Here is a 17,867-nt window from a genome sequence, read left to right as displayed (position 1 = left end):
TAGGTGATGGAAATGTTGGCGGATGATTTGTTGGATCCGCTGGCTGGTGGGGTGGAAGGTGAGAACGAGGGGGATTCTGTCCTTGTTACGAGTGGGGGGAGGGGGAGCAAGAGCGGAGCTGCGGGATGTAGAAGAGACCCTAGTAAGAGCCTCATCTATAATGGAGGAGGGGAAGCCCCGTTTCCTGAAGAATGAGGACATCTCTGACGCCCTAGTGTGAAACACCTCATCCCAGGCGCAAATGCAGTGTAGACGGAGGAATTGGGAGAGGGGGTAGACTTTTTGCAGGAAGAAGTGTAGTCCAGATAGCTGTGCGAGTCAGTGGGTTTATAGTAGATGTCCGTCACTAGTCTGTCTCCTGTGATGGAGATGGTGGGGTCCAGAAACGGGAGGGAGATGTCGGAGATGGTCCAGGTATATTTAAGGGCAGGATGGAAATTGGAAGTGAAGTGTATGAAGTCAGTGAGTTCTGCATGGGTACAAGAGGTAGCACCAATGCAGTCGTCGATGTAGCGGAGGTAGTGTTCGGGGATGGGGCCAGTGTACGTCCGGAACAGGGATTGTTCGACGTACCCGACAAAGAGGCAGGCGTAGCTAGGGCCCATGTGAGTGCCCATAGCTACGCCTCTGGTTTGGAGGAAGTGGGAGGAGCTTGGCATCACAGCTTGGTTTGGGTACAGCTTTGCCCAAGAACTTGGAGAATGTAGTGGATGGAGTCCAGTCCATCACACAGTCCAGACTCTTCTATATTTCATGCTGCATCAAATAAATGCAGCCAATATAAGCAGGGATCTTATTCACCCTGGTCATTCCTTCAACCCTCTCCTGTCAGGCAAAAAATACAAAAGGTTTAAAAACATGTTTCACCAAACTCACGATCAGCTTTCCCCCTTCGTTATCAAACTTTCTGAACAATCCTTCGATACACTAGGGTATAGTCCTGACCTTTCAACCTACCTCAGCAGAGATTGTTTCTATTCTTTTGGAACTGCTTTATTCTGCAGAATAAAAACGATATTCTGCAATCTGGTATTTTTCTCTTTGCTCTACCTATTGTACTTGATTGTATTCAGCCAAAACATTATGACCACTGACAGGCGAAGTGAATAACATTGATTATCTTGTTACAATGGCACCTGTCAAGGGGTGGGATATATTAGGCAGCAAGTGAACAGTCAGTTCTTGAAGTTGATGTGTTGGATGCAGGAGAAATGGGCAGGAGTAAAGACCTGAGCAACTTTGACAAGGGCCAAATTGTTATGGCCAGACGACTGGGTCAGAGCATCTCTGAAACGGCAAGGCTTGTGGGGTGCTCCCGGTCAGCAGTGGTGAGTACCTACCGACAGTGGTCCGAGGAGGAACAAACCACAAACCGGCAACAGGGTGTTGGGCGCCCAAGGCTCATCGATGCGCGAGGGCAACGAAGGCTATCCCGTCTGGTCCGAACCGACAGAAGATGCACTCTGACCAAGTGACAGAAAATGTTAATGGTGGTCACGGGAGGAATGTGTCACAATACACAGTGCATCGCACCCTGCTGTGTCTGGGGCTGCACACGGAGGACCAACAGCATATTGGGCAGGTGGTCATAATGTTTTGGCTCATGAGGTCATAATGTTTTAGCTGATTGGTGTATAGTATTATCTGATTTGATTGGACAACACACAAACTAAAGCTTTTCACTCTATCTTGATATACATGACAATAATAAACCGTGGTACATATAGGTACCAACAATATAGGTAGGATAAGGGAAGAGGTCCTGAAAGGAGAATTTAGGGGGCTAGGAAGAGAGTTAAAAAAAGGACTAGGTAGAGGATTGAAGTGTAGGACATCTAAGGTTGTAATCTCTGGATTACTCCCTGTGCCACGAGCTAGTGAGTATAGAAATAGGAGGATAATGCAGTTTAATGTGTGGCTCAGGAGTTGGAGGAGGGGGGAGGGATTCGTTTTTCTGGATAATTGGGCCTGTTTCTGGGAAAGGTGGGAACTGTATAGGCCGGACGGTCTCTACCTTAACCAGAGGGGGACCAATATCCTGGCGGGGAGGTTTGCTAGCACTGTTGGGGAGGGTTTAAACTAATTTGGCAGGGGGTTGGGATACAGCATGGAGCTAGTATAGGGGGTGAGGAGAAGGAAAATATAGAGGAAAAAACTGGTCAGATTGGGAGGCAGAACAAGAATGCCCCAGCACAATGGGGTAGGGCAAGTCTGAACGGCATTTATTTTAATGCAAGGAGTATTGGAAGCAAGGGGGATGAATTGAAGGTGTTACTGAACACATGGGAGTACGACATTGTTGCCATTACGGAAACATGGTTGAAGGAAGGGCAGGACTGGCAGCTCAATATTCCAGGATATAGAATCTTCAGGAGAGACAGAGAGCAGGAAAAAAGGGAGGGGGTGTTGCAGTATTAATCAAAGAATCTATTTCTGCTGTAAGAAGGGATGACATATTAGCGGGTTCCTCAAATGAGGCTATTTGGGTGGAATTGAGAAATAGAAAAGGGGCATGCACCTTATTGGGTGTATACTACAGACCCCCAAACAGTCAGAGGGAAATAGATGAACATATTTGTAGGCAAATCTCGCGGGGGTGTGAAAACAACAGGGTAGTAATAGTAGGGGATTTCAACTTCCCGAATATTGATTGGGATAGCCAAAGTGTCAAGGGCCCAGAGGGTGCAGAGTTCCTAAGGGTCATCCAGGAGGGCTTTTTGAGCCAATATGTTGAAAGTCCAACAAGGGAGGGGGCGGTATTGGACTTAATCTTGGGAAATGAGGCCGGACAGGTGGCTGAAGTGTCAGTGGCAGAGCATTTTGGTGACAGTGATCACAATTCAGTGATATTTAAGGTGGTAATGGAAAAGGATAAAGAGGGACCAGAGGAAAGAGAAAAATTTCTAAATTGGGGCAAGGCCGATTTTAATCTGATAAGGCAGAAGTTGGCCCTGGTGGACTGGGATCAGCTTCTCGTGGGGAGGACCGCATCAGAACAGTGGGAGTCAATCAAAGGAATAATTGAAAAGGTACAGAGGAAGCATGTTCCCCTAAAGTTCAAGGGTGGGACAAACAAGTCCAAAGAACCTTGGATGTCGAACGATATAGTAGGATTGATTCGAAAAAAAAGGGGGGCTTTTGGAAGGCATAAAGAACTTAAGGCACAAACATCATTAGAGGAATACAGAAGGTGTAGGGCGGTTCTTAAAAAAGAAATTAGGAGAACAAAAAGGGGCCATGAGATAGCACTAGCGGGCAAAATAAAAGAAAATCCCAAAGTGTTCTATAAATATATCAAGGGTAAGAGGATAATGAGGGAAAGAGTGGGGCCCATCAGGGACCATAGTGGAAAGCTGTGTGTGGAGCCAGAGGATGTAGGAGATGTTTTAAATGATTTTTTTGCATCTGTTTTTACGAGGGAGGAGGGCGATGCGGACTTAGAAATGGAGCAGGAGGGTTGTGATGTTCTTGAGCATATTGCTATTGACAGGGAGGCGGTGCTGGAGGCTCCGGCAGGCTTAAAAGTGGATAAGTCTCCGGGCCCTGACGAGATGTATCCCAGGATGCTGAGAGAAGCAAGGGAGGAGATTGCGGGGGCTCTGGCACAAATTTTCAGAGCCTCTCTTGCAACAGGGGATGTACCGGAGGACTGGAGGATAGCTAATGTGGTGCCATTATTTAAAAAGGGCAGTAGGGATAAACCTGGGAACTACAGGCCGGTGAGTCTGACATCGGTGGTGGGAAAGCTGCTAGAAAAGATTCTGAGGGAAAGAATCAGTCTTCACTTGGAGGATCGAGGGTTAATTAAGGATAGTCAACATGGCTTTGTTAATGGAAGGTCGTGTCTGACTAACTTGATTGAATTTTTTGAAGGGGTGACCAAGGAGGTAGATGGGGGTAGTGCAGTGGATGTGGTATACATGGATTTCAGTAAGGCTTTTGACAAGGTCCCACACAGGAGACTAGTTAAGAAGGTAAGAGCCCATGGGATCCAGGGCACCTTGGCAAAATGGATAAAAAACTGGCTTAGTGACAGAAGGCAGAGGGTGATGGTAGAAGGGTGCTTCTGTGACTGGAGGCCGGTGTCCAGTGGGGTGCCGCAGGGATCGGTGTTGGGTCCCTTACTGTTTGTAATCTACATTAATGATCTGGATGTCAACGTACAGGGCATGATCAGCAAGTTTGCAGATGACACAAAGTTAGGGGGGGTGGTGAATAGCGAGGAAGGGATCTGCAAGCTGCAGGAAGATATAGATGAGATGGTCAGATGGGCGGAGCAGTGGCAGATGGAATTTAATCCTGAAAAGTGCGAGGTGATGCACTTTGGCAGAAATAACTTGGAGAGGGAGTACACCATGAATGGAAGGACCCTAGGGAAGACAGGGGTACAGAGGGACCTTGGAGTACAGGTACACAAGTCCTTGAAGGCAGCAGGACAGCTGGACAGGGTGGTCAAAAAGGCATATGGGTTACTGGCCTTCATTAGCCGGGGCATCGAATATAAAAGTAGGGGGGTAATGATGGAATTGTACAGAACACTGGTGAGGCCGCAGCTGGAGTATTGTGTACAGTTCTGGTCACCACATTATAGAAAGGATGTGATAGCTTTGGAGAGGGTGCAGAGGAGATTCACCAGGATGCTGCCAGGGATGAAGGGCCTCGGCTATGAGGAGAGACTGGGCAGACTGGGGTTGTTTTCCCTGGAGCAGAGAAGGCTGAGAGGGGACATGATCGAGGTGTACAAGATCATGAGGGGCATAGATAAGGTAGATGGCGGGGAACTTCTTCCACTGGTGGAAGGTTCAACAACGAGGGGACATAGATACAGGGTAAGGGGAGGGAGGTTTCGGGGGGATGTGAGAAAAAACTTTTTCACCCAGAGGGTGGTTGGAGTCTGGAACTCACTGCCTGGGGTGGTGGTGGAGGCGGGAACACTCACAACGTTTAAGAGGCATTTGGATGGGCACTTGAAATGCTACAACATTCAGGGCTACGGTCCAAATGCGGGGAAATGGGATTAAAATTAGATTGTGTTTGGTAACGGGCGGCACGGACACGATGGGCCGAAGGGCCTCTTTCTGTGCTGTAGGACTCTATGACTCTATAACACCCTATTCGACAAATGTATACACAAAATGCTGGAGTAACTCAGCAGGTCAGGCAGCATCTCAGGAGAGAAGGAATGGGCGACGTTTCGGGTCGAGACCCTTCTTCAGACTGAATTTATACTCCCTTTAGAGAAAGTTCAGTACTGGACCAAATCTTAGGGAAAACAGCCAGGCAAATATTTAAAGTGTCAGAAGGGGAGGGCACACTTTGGAGATAGTGGCCATAACCCCACGTTTCAAGGTAACTAGGTAGCTATGGAAAAGAAAGATCTGTAAGTTATTGGGGAGGGGGTGTGGAGGTTGGATGGGAGCCGCATTAGACAAAGCAAAATATTGAAGTATGCCACAGGACTTGAGAACTGAATACATTAAACATATGAGAGGGGTAGAAGGGTATAAAAAAAAGAGTGAAGAGGATAAAAAAGGATAAAAACCAGCATGGAAAATAGTAGAATATAGAGATGAGAAAAAACGTTTTCACCCAGAGAGTTGTGAATTTGTGGAATTCTCAGCCACCGAAGGCAGTAGAGGCCAATTCACTGGATGAATTTAAAAGAGAGTTAGATAGAGCTCTAGGGGCTAGTGGAATCAAGGGATATGAGGAGAAGGCAGGCACGGGCTACTGATTGTGGATGATCAACCATGATCACAATGAATGGCGGTGCTGGTTTGAAGGGCCAAATGGCCTCATCCTGCACCTATTTTCTATGTTTAAAGAATATTCAGGGCAAGAGGGTAACCAGGGAAATAGTAGGGCACATCGAGGACTAAAGGGCCAATCTGCATCTGGAACGAGAGGACACAGGGTGCAGTCACAAAGGGATACTTCTGTGTTCACTAAAGTGTGTGGGAATATAAATTGTAATGTATGATAAGAGTGTAATGTACGATAAGAAAAGAACAAATCACTGTCTGAATGAATAACCCTACTTTACTTGAAATTACTGTTTAATACATCTCAAAATAAATATTAAAATATTTTGTACTCTGGAAAATGCATTTACAATATTAAATTGCAGGCAATCAACAAGAACTACTGATGCTAATGATCAATACTATAATCATTACATCTTTATTGTGAACATCACATTTTTATACATGCATAAATAGACAGTTCATCTTTCTTCTATCCAAAATTCTTTCAGGTGTTAGTTTATATTCCCAAAGCTTCACTGTTCTATTTCATTACTTTTCAGTTTGCACATATTTTGTCTAGTTGCAAGTCAAAGAATGGGATAGATTGCACCGCAGTGTTTTAAATCTGTTTGTTCGAATGAAGACATTTACTCAGAGCAAAACAATTCTTAACTAGATTACAGTTTTCCAGTTTAACAGGAAAACACAAGGTGCTTTGTCATATTAACAATTGGCATTAGCAAAACTATTTTAAAAAGTCTGAAGCATAATGGTATGTCCTTGTGACACAAAAACGCAGTTTGTCATTCTAGAAACAAAATGTATATTTTCGTTAAATTGGCTATGATTATAATCTTTTGATGCTGTTGCCAACATCTGCTCTGACACACCATATAGAAAAGTCAGACTACTGCTACCAATTTTATGGAACAAAAATTAGCAGCAATAGATCACCCTTGAACACTTACTTCTCCTACATGTAGATGACTATTACAAAGTGCTTGAGCAAAAGTTTGTCTCTGAGATTACTGCTGGTAATTACTCCTAAGCATTAGTTTTCTTGACCATGGCAATTTACTGTTAAAGACAATAGGTGAAAACAACTGGTAGAAAACCTAGAAACGACTTACAACCCAAGATAGCAAAAAAATAATTAATTTCATTTGTTCAGTTAGTGTACTGCTACTTTAAAAATAAAAAGTTTAGTTAAGATTGTACAAAGAGAAACCACAATTATTGCAGAATCTTTTTCACAAGTGCAAATGTGTAAAAAATAATGGAGAACCTGTGAAGTTTTCAGAGAAGTGGTCAAATAAACACTTCAAGTCCCCATTATGTTAACAGCACCAATACTAATAAAGGGCCTGTCCCACTTAGGCGATTTTTTAGGCGACTGTCATAGTTGTAGCAGGTCGCCATAAAAATGGAGACTGGACCCCCCACGACAATTACTACGACAAGCTGCAACAACCTACCACATAGTCGACGTCAAGCTACGGCAAGCTACCGACAACCGGCGACCCAATCGTCGCGAGTAGGACGTCCACCTACGACTGCACCTACGACAACCTATGACCACACAGGCGACAACCTACGACAATCCAGCGGCGACCAGAAAGATGCTACGACTCTTTGGAGACGACTCACGACCGTACAGGCGACACCCTGGCGACAGCCTAGTCACCTGTAGTCAACTAAACATCGCCTAAGTGGGACAGGCCATTAACAGGACACCGAGGTCACTTAGATTTACTTAAAATTTAGTGGATAATGAGACCAGGAAAAGGTGAAGACAGCAGAAGTAGTGATAACAGGAAGTGGAAGCAGAGGCAATGACTGAAAAGCAGATGAGATGGGGGGAAATTTAGCACTGAATTTAATTACCAATTTTCTTCAATTTAACTTTTCAGTTCATGTTCGCAGTTTTGAAATAAAGGTTCTTATGTAGAACCTGGTGGCATTATGTAATTTTAACTAGGCTTTCCATTTCAAACAAAAATTTCAATTACATTTGTACATATTCCGTTTCTATTTTCGTTTGGGGTGGGGCGGGTTGTGAAAATTCAAACAATTACAATTTTGGCAAACTAGATGGAAAAAATGATATTCAGTAACTTTCAAAATCACTTTGTTGAGTCTAATTCAACTTCTAGGTAAAACTAAATGACTAAGTTGTGACTCATGTCAACGTGTGCTAACAGGTAACATATCATCAGTACATGAGTGATCACAAGTAACTGATTTTGCTGTGGAGATCTGCATGATGCAACCCTGTATTGATTAGCCATCTCCATTCAGAACAGATGCAGAACAAGGGATGTTTCATAGCTGAAGTCTAATGCCAACATGTTTACCCAATGAGATATGCCAAGAACAGTCATTTCACTTGCATGCAAGACAAACTATTAACTTTGGAATGAATGCTCACAATTTAAATTTAGTTTAGTTTAGAGATACAGCGCGGAAACAGGCCCTTCAGCCCACCGGGTCCGCGCAAACCAGCGATCCCCGCACATTAACACTATTCTACACACACATGGGGCAATTTTTACATTAACCAAGCCAATTAACCTACACGCCTTTGGAGTGTGGGAGGAAACCGAAGATCTTGGACAAAATCCACGCAGGTCATGGGGAGAATGTACAAACTCCGTACGGACAGCACCCGTAGTCGGGATGGAACCCGGGTCTCCGGCGCTGCAAGCGCTGTAAGGCAGCAACTCTACCGCTGCGCCACCGTGACACAAAATATTTTGCCTCCTTAATAGTTATTCTTTTGGATTTAGCTTCCTAAATCTTTCCTAATGACATTGAAACAAGATTTATGCATAAGTGACCTGGCTAAATAATTTCACAAGCTGCAGGGATAAATTGCTGGACTTTATCATTACTGATATGACTTTTCAGTCAGAAAGGTTGTTCAAAAGTAGTATATTCACATGCAGCCATCTGAACGATAACAATTCTTTAGTGATTAAGACAATGCAGCTGTGCATTCTTCACTCAGATGTGAGTATATCTTCAAAGGATGATTTGCACACAAGTGATTTAACTATGCATGCCATTATTTACAAATATGAGAATTACACTTGCGAAAATCATTTTCCCCAGACAATCAGTTTTTGGGTAAAACATTGACAGGGATCAGTGTCATTTTTGTACAAATTGTAACGATCCTAAAAATAAAATGCCTGTGTATCTGCTGCATTTGACAGGAGGACCAAGAGAATGGAAAGGAAGAACAGGAAGGATTCTCAATGTATTGAATGGTAAGTAGCACAATCTCGTTTAATAATTCCCATTAAAGAAAAAATTTACATGAACCAGGAGGTTCAATTCAAAATTTAAAAAGTAGAATTTAATAGTACTAATTGCCGAAATAATCTGCCAAAAGCATTTTATTTAGGATGTGCTTCTTGATCCGCATTGTATTATTTGTGTGGTCAAGAGACCAAAGAAACATAGGAACAAAATTAAGATAATTAACCTCCGAAAACCTGCCTATTAATCAATGGTATAAAGATTTGAGTAACACAAATTCACCAGTTTCATATTTAAAATTAGCACTTGACCCAGCATCTGTGCACTTTTGTGAAAGAGTTCTAAACCATCCTTTGCATGTAAAAATGTTGGCCAACGACACTCCTGAAACATCTAGGACTTTTAAAAATAATGTTTTTTTTCTGATCAAATATGCTTCTTAAGATGCGTTGTTCAGAAATGCTCAGTGCTCAGTGAAGGCTTTGCAAAATTGTGGTGAAGTTATCCCTTAGCAATCTACTTCTTTGGATACAAAGGCCAATAAGTTCCACTTTGAAATTATCCATGGCACTTTGATGAAATTATCTAGATACCACTGTTTTGCCATTTATGATCATCTTTGTAATTTAATGATTCATCTGCACTGGTTACAATCTTGGCAATCTTTGTATCATTGGTGTATATAAGCATGTGTCTTTCGATCCATTATCCAATTCACATGTGCATTTATTAATTCCAGTCTCTACATAGAACCTTGTGGACTCCACTCATCATGGCCTGACAACTTGAGTACCTACTTCTAACTCTGCTCTTTCTCCCGTGACTTGGACAATTTCCTAACAAGTCAATAAACTTTCAAAAATTTATTGAAGGTCAATACTTAGGGGTGGGGGTGGGCATCCATTTGTAAATTACCGCATGCAGATTATATTGCAGTGAAAAAAAAATCAGAGAAAAACAAGTAGAACTCTAACACAATAAAAATACTTGAATCATACAGATTGCAAGCTGAGTTCATCTGAAATATTAAAATCACTTGAAGTAAATCCAAAGGCTAGATCTTACCTTTTGACTGTGGAAAAACATTGTAACACCAGATTGGATGAGTTACAGTTCGGTTTTCATTAGCAATGCTACTCTTAACAATTTTCAGTTGACTTGAGTAAATTAAAAATCAGTTAGATATTTAAATATTGGATTATAACACTAGATTGTGTATTTTACAGTCTTCTCAATCTGCAGCAAGCAATTTAGCAAAAAATGATGGTATTTACCTTTTCTACATTTGTGACATTGCTGCAGATCAACACATCTTTTTCACAATGTATAACTGAAAGAAATGTCTTACTAATTTTAACATTAAAGTTTTGTGTTCTTCGTTTTAAGTAACTATCAGTGTAAATTCAAAGGGTCTCTAATTCTGCTTGCATTCCAAGCGCTTCATGAAATATAGGGGCTAGGTTAATATGATGGTCTTCTCAAGCGTATAAAGGAGGAGGTACTGGGGAGAAATAACAACTTTTTATATTAACACTATGAACATGAATCCACTTTTAGAAAGTTCTTGCATCTTGCAACTTAGAAGCTTGCAAAATAATGTAAAGTGGTACAATAGCAGTTGCAAGTCCTCTGTAAAACTCTGATTGTGGTGGGTGGCATCAGTTTCAGTTCTTCACACCAAGCACTATGCTGCAAGGGCAAAGGTGAGTGCTACTGTCCTCCACCCTGTGTTCTTTACATTGGTTGGTATTTTTCTTCACAGTCATTACAGTCATTCATTTTTGTGTCCTCTTTGTTTCTAAAATAAGCATCGACCTGGCATAAGGAAGAACTTAAAGGTGCCAAACTATTTTTGAACCTCACACTAACTGAACCATTATCACACAACACCAATGGATAATCAAAGCATTTTTGTTAGGTATCTAATTGGCTTAAAAAGATCGACTGTTAAATAATTGAGATTGTTAATGAGTCTTTGAATGTTGAAGAGCTGAATAATTTAATCGATGATGTGCATTTGGGTCCCAAATTCCACCAGTTCTCAAAAGCTTCTGGAAGAGTTGCTGAGGATGGTGGTTTTCCAGCAGTCAGGAGTTGCCATCCCGCAGCGGAAGCCGAGAATGGAAAGCCACAGCTTTCTGCCCTTGTGTCAACAATCCGAAACACGAGCTTCGAAAACTGGACCTTACGGCGAGTTGCCCAGAGAGGCTGGAGGAAGGAAAGAAAAACAAAGTCACATCCAGGCACAGAACATGGCAGAATGTAACTTTACAGCACAACTCAATACTAATGTGACAACCTGCATTGGTATGGCACTTGGAAGAAAAATATTCCAAGTACTCCAGAAAACACCACACAAATCAAAGGAGTGAAAAAAAAGGTCTCGCCTGCCCCGCTTTCATATTATTATTTATTTCATATTTCAGATACAACGCGGAAACAGGCCTTTTCGGCCCACCAAGTCCGCGCCGCCCAGCGATCCCCGCACACTAACACTATCCTACACACACTAGGGACAATTTTTACATTTACCCAGTCAATTAACCTACATACCTGTAGGTGAATTACTCCAGCTTTTTGTGTCTATCCTCTCGCAATGAAGACCAACATGTCATTGGCTTTCTTCACTGCCTGCTGTACCTGCATGCTTACTTTCAGTGACTGATGTACAAGCACACCCAGGACTTGTTGCACCCTCCCCTTTTCCTAATCTGATGCCATTCAGATAATAATCTGCCTTCCCGTTCTTGCCACAAAAGTGGATAACCTCACACTTATCCACATTATACTGCATCTGCCATGCATCTGCCCACTCACCCAAACTATCCAAGTCACCCTGCAGCCTCGTAGCATCTTCCTCGCAGCTCACACCCAGCTTTGTGTCATCCGCAAACTTGGAGATGTAACATTTAATTCCCTCGTCTAAATCGTTAATATATATTGTAAATAACTGGGGTCTTAGCACTGTGCCTTGCGGCACCCCACTAGTCACTGCCTACCATTCTGAAAAGGACCTGTTAATTCCTACTCTTTGCTTTCTATCTGCCAACCAGTTCTCTATCCATGTCAATACTGGGGCCAGTAAGAAGGGAGGAGGAAAGTTCTTAAGCAAAACACTTTCAGAATACAGGTTATTCCAACTTCATTGCAAAGGAAGTTAGTATCAATTTGAAAATGGAGATAAATTATTTTTGACAATAAATGAGCATCATCTCGGGGAATGGTTTGGAAAGAGTTTACAGTGAAGTGCTTGGGAAGTATCTCAAACATAAGATCACGGCCCTTTGTGGTTTAGTTTAAGTCAGTTTGAACTGCCCAGATGATCTTTGAAATTCAAGTACAGATTAGCTCTAAATTATATCACCAGTTGTCTCTTTCAGAGTTCATCCCCAAAACAGTCTACAAGAGACGACTCAACTTGAGCCTGTATCACACAATGCTGGAGTAACTCAGCGGGACAGGCAGCATCTAGGAGAGAGGGAATGGATGACGTTTCGGGTTGAGACCCTTCTTCAGACTGAAGTCTGATCAGTCTGAATCAGTCTGTCTGAAGTTCAGTCTGTAGAAGGGTCTTGACCCGAAAAGTTACCAATTCCCTCTCTCCTAGATGCTGCCTGACCTGCTGAGTTACTCCAGCATTTTGTGATACCTTCGATTTGCACCAGCATCTGCAGTTATTTTCCTACATCTTGAGCCTGTGATAATGTAGCTAATGGGGAAGCCTTGACCATTCTTGTGAAGTGCAAAGTGATTCTGGCTATGGTTTGTAGAATTAACATGGCACCAGGATATCTATTACTATTAATTAAGATCGACCATCAGAAGAGTCATTAACATTGGTGGAGTTTTAAGATTATTATTATTAGCCAGGGAATTTCAGTGAATGATCATTTTGTCAAAGGTTCCTCTCACCTCTGCGAGTTGATCCTCTGTCTTCGGGTTCTCCAGGTTCCCTCTTTTGCACACTTACATCAGGCTTCCTGGTCCTTGCCGTCTGTTGCACTATTCCTGCTGGTGAACACAAATGAGCACGCTCAACTTCAGGGTTTGAACTTTTACAATTGGCAAAAACATTTGCATTTGTGAATGTTACACAATCCAACGTCATGTTCCACAAGAAATTGCAGCGAATTGTGGACACAGCCCAGACAATGACACAAACTGACTCCATCACACCTCACGCTGCCTCGGCAAGGCCAGCAACATAATCACACCTCACCCTGCCTCGGCAAGGCCAGCAGATCATCACACCTCACCCTGCCCTGCCTTGGCAAGGCCAGCAACATCACACCTCACCCTGCCTCGGCAAGGCCCGCAGCACTATCACACCTCACCGTGCCTCGGCAAGGCCGCAGCACCATCACACCTCACCCTGCCTCGGCAAGGCCGCAGCACCATCACACCTCACCCTGCCTCGGCAAGGCCAGCAACATAATCACACCTCACCCTGCCTCGGCAAGGCCGCAGCACCATCACACCTCACCCTGCCTCGGCAAGGCCGCAGCACCATCACACCTCACCCTGCCTCGGCAAGGCCGCAGCACCATCACACCTCACCCTGCCTCGGCAAGGCCGCAGCACCATCACACCTCACCCTGCCTCGGCAAGGCCGCAGCACCATCACACCTCACCCTGCCTTGGCAAGGCCGCAGCACCATCACACCTCACCGTGCCTCGGCAAGGCCCGCAGCACTATCACACCTCACCGTGCCTCGGCAAGGTCGCAGCACCATCACACCTCACCCTGCCTCGGCAAGGCCGCAGCACCATCACACCTCACCCTGCCTCGGCAAGGCCCGCAACATAATCACACCTCACCCTGCCTCAGCAAGGCCCGCAGCACAATCACACCTCACCCTGCCTCGGCAAGGCCAACAGCATAATCAAAGCCCAGTCGCACCCAGGCCTCTTCTCCCCTCTCCCATTGTGCAAGGGTGCAGAAGTGTGAAAACACACACCGACAGATTCAGGGACAGTTTCTTCCCAGCTGTTATCAGGCAACTGAATCATCCTACCGCAACTAGAGAGTGGTGCTGAACTACTATCAACCTCATTGGTGACCCTCAGACTATCTTTGATCGGACTTTATTAGCTTTACCTTGCACTAAACGTTATTCCCTTATCATGTATCTATACACTGTAAATGGCTCGATTGTAATCATGTATTGTCTTTCTGCTGACTGGATAGCGTGCAACAAAAGCTTTTCACTGTACAATACACTAAACTGAAACTGAACTGTGAGATAAGGTGTGTTTAGAATATCACACGATTAAACATGCAATAAAGCCTCTACAGTTGGCAACCCAGACAAACAGAAGGATAGGGAAGATGCTGCAAAGTATAATACAATACAATACAATATATCTTTATTGTCATTGTACAGGGGTACAACGAGATTGGGAATGCGCCTCCCATACGATGCAATAATTTAGTTAATTTAAACAACATTCTTGCTATGGAGGGCGTGCAGCGTAGGTTCACTAGGTTAATTCCCGGAATGGCGGGACTGTCGTATGTTGAAAGGCTGGAGCGATTGGGCTTGTATACACTGGAATTTAGAAGGATGAGGGGGGATCTTATTGAAACATATAAGATAATTAGGGGATTGGACACATTAGAGGCAGGAAACATGTTCCCAATGTTGGGGGAGTCCAGAACAAGGGGCCACAGTTTAAGAATAAGGGGTAGGCCATTTAGAACGGAGATGAGGAAGAACTTTTTCAGTCAGAGAGTGGTGAAGGTGTGGAATTCACTGCCTCAGAAGGCAGTGGAGGCCAGTTCGTTGGATGCTTTCAAGAGAGAGCTGGATAGAGCTCTTAAGGATAGCGGAGTGAGGGGGTATGGGGAGAAGGCAGGAACGGGGTACTGATTGAGAGTGATCAGCCATGATCGCATTGAATGGCGGTGCTGGCTCGAAGGGCTGAATGGCCTACTCCTGCACCTATTGTCTATTGTCTATTGTCTAACAGCAACCCAACGAAACAAATTGTAACAGTTGTAACAGTTTACCATGGGCTTTACTTTAGAAAAGAAGAATTCTTAACTCAAGTCATAACTTGTGCATTAAGGGACCAGTATATATATTTTAAAATTTTTAATCGGGAGATATCCAAAACTCCAACTAGGGATTTGATTAAATCTAACCACATATTATGTATTTGCGAGGAATCATATATTTTCATATATTTGTGGGGAATCGTATATATTTAAAGCAAATCTAGTTTTCAGTGTCCATCAGCACTTCTACATGTCAGATGGGTCCCCCATTTATATTTAGGTTAAAAATGTTTTTAATAAGCGCTTTTTCCTGGGCAATAAGGGCAGTTCATTCAAAGCATGTGCTGTTCCATCCACATACATATTATAAAATATATATTCAAAACACGATCTGTAACGTCTAGCTTCTCGTCTTCCTTATAAAAACCAAAAAGCTTACCGTATAATGTAGAAATGGGAGCAGATACTTTTCTTACACAAATAACAGAGAGATCTCCACGACGTAATAGTTAGTCGTTTATTTGAAGTTGCAATAAAACATATTCACACATCTCTTGTCATTAACTTATTTATGACTTGTTGTTAACTTGTGGCAAAAATCTAATATCCTATCGTCGTTCCTACGTGACCTATGACTTACTAAAATCTTATTATTTTAGCAGGCTTCTGTAATTAAGATTCTTCTTGCCGACCTTAACGTCAGCAGCTTGGCGTGTACACACACACACACACACACGGCCACTAAAGCATTAGGTGAGTGTTAGGCAAGTTATACTAGCAATCTGGTCCTGCCCTTGGCACCTCCCAGTGGTATACGTAATCTGGTCCTGCCCGTGGCACCTCCCAGTGGTATATGTAATCTGGTCCTGCCCTTGGCACCTCCCAGTGGTATACGTAATCTGGTCCTGCCCTTTGCACCTCCCAGTGGTATACGTAAGCATAATATTAACGCCACTTAGTGTCCAAAAATACATATGCTAAAATAACTAATAAACGCAAAATGGCTCCTACGTGATAAAAGCATTCACATAATGTTTTCAAAGCCTGCTATACAGTAAACCTTAAACAGTAGAGGTAGGACAACAACTGGATGCTGATCACTGCACAGAAACATGCAAATCTTTACAGAAGTTGAACACTAACATTTTGGAAGAAGGGAAACAAGTTGTAAAAGCTGTACCACTGCACAAAGCAGAATATTTAGTTTTATTTTGACTCGGTTCTTTCTATAAGCTGCATTTTTGCTGGATTTATTAAAATATATATATATATACCCTTTCGTTAGTAGTCTTTGTTCTGAGGTGAAACTATAGTTTAAAACAAAACTGCATTAATGTGCTGCGAAGGAAAATATCTATTCAGAATACAGAGCTGCCGTATCCATCTCATCCAATGCTTGAACCAATGCAGCATATTATTTATTTTTTGTTTGGGTAATTTACACTGAGAATTTGAATTATTCTTCATAAAATTTTGGAAGAAACACTGGAACCTCAAAAGAAACTTAACCAGTACAAGACATCTACCGAAGAGGAGAAGCAAGCCTTGGCCGACCGACGAAACATCCTTAGGAAAAGGCTTATGACCCTCCACAGAGCAGAGTGGCACAGGAGAAGAGGAAGAGAGAGAGCCAGGAAGCGAGCTGCGTTCATTGCCAATCCCTTTGGCTTCACCAGGCGATTACTTGGGGACAAGCGCAGTGGCCGCCTCATGTGCTCAACAGATGAAGTCAATCGCTTCCTCCATGACACCCTGAGCGATCCGATGAGGGAACAGGAGCTTGAACCCAACAAAGCACTCATTAGCCCAACCCCCCCAACAACAGAGTTCAATCTGAGCTTGAACCCAACAAAGCTCTCATCAGCCCAGCCCCCCCAACAACAGAGTTCAATCTGAGCTTGAACCCAACAAAGCTCTCATCAGCCCAGCCCCCCCAACAACAGAGTTCAATCTGAGCTTGAACCCAACAAAGCACTCATCAGCCCAGCCCCACCAACAACAGAGTTCAACCTGAGGCAGCCGAGTCTGGAGGAGGTTGAGGAGGTCATCAAGGCTCAGCCTCTGCACCAGGCCCTAGTGGCGTACCATACATAGTGGACAAGTTCTGCCCAGAGCTCCTTCCACACCTATGGAAGATCTTGAAGGTGGTATGGCGAAGGGGGAGAGTGGCTGACCAGTGGAGGAGCGCTCAGGGAGTTTGGATCCCGAAAGAGAAAAACTCAAAGAACATCAATCAGTTTGGGTCAATCTCGCTGCTGAGCGTGGAAGGGACGGTGTTTTTGAGCATTGTCTCCCGAAGATTAACTGAGTTTCTCCTCAAAAACAGCTCCATCGACCCCTCCGTGCAGAAGGGTGGGATTCCTGGAGTTCCAGGCTGCTTGGAGCACACTGGAGTAGTCACGCAGCTCATCAGAGAAGCCCATGAAAACAGAGGCCACCTAGTTGTTCTGTGGTTGGACCTGGCCAATGCCTATGGGTCCATGCCGCACAGACTGGTTGAGCTTGCACACTACACCGCCACCATGTTCCCAGTAAGATCAAGGACCTGATCCTGGATTATTACCATAATTTCAGGCTGAGGGTGACTTCTGGGTCAGAAACATCAGACTGGCATGGGCTTGAAAAAGGAATAATAACAGGCTGCACCATTTCTGTTATTCTTTTTGCTCTTGCCATGAACATGGTGGCCAAGTCAGCCGAGGTGGAATGCAGAGGCCCCCTAACCAAGTCCGGTGTACGACAACCCCCAATAAGAGCTTTTGTGGACGACCTTACCATCACCACAACATCGGTCCCAGGGAGTAGGTGGATCCTACAAGGTCTTGAGAAACCTATCACTTGGGCAAGGATGAGTTTCAAGCCAA

At 43.7% G+C, this 17,867-nt stretch overlaps 1 protein-coding gene across 2 annotated transcripts in view; it reads right to left on the bottom strand.

The window, feature by feature from the left end:
• Window positions 1-6,059: 6,059 nt before the first annotated feature.
• samd12 (sterile alpha motif domain containing 12) overlaps window positions 6,060-17,867 on the bottom strand; it is a 114,971-nt gene continuing 103,163 nt past the window's right edge. The window contains exons 5-6 of one of the 2 annotated variants that reach the window (XM_078397126.1): window positions 12,918-13,016; window positions 6,060-11,213 (exon numbers count right to left, since the gene is read on the bottom strand). In XM_078397126.1, coding sequence (XP_078253252.1) covers window positions 11,191-11,213; window positions 12,918-13,016 — 122 coding nt within the window. In that variant the 3' untranslated portion in view covers window positions 6,060-11,190. The remainder of the gene's footprint in view (window positions 11,214-12,917; window positions 13,017-17,867) is intronic. The other variant, XM_078397127.1, reaches the window with a different exon arrangement.

The sequence above is a fragment of the Rhinoraja longicauda genome, chromosome 4 (assembly GCF_053455715.1).
Source record: "Rhinoraja longicauda isolate Sanriku21f chromosome 4, sRhiLon1.1, whole genome shotgun sequence".
In the NCBI taxonomy this organism is placed as follows: Eukaryota; Metazoa; Chordata; class Chondrichthyes; order Rajiformes; family Arhynchobatidae; genus Rhinoraja; species Rhinoraja longicauda.
Note: the sequence above shows the minus strand (reverse complement) of the source record. Positions and strands in the feature narration are given on the sequence as shown.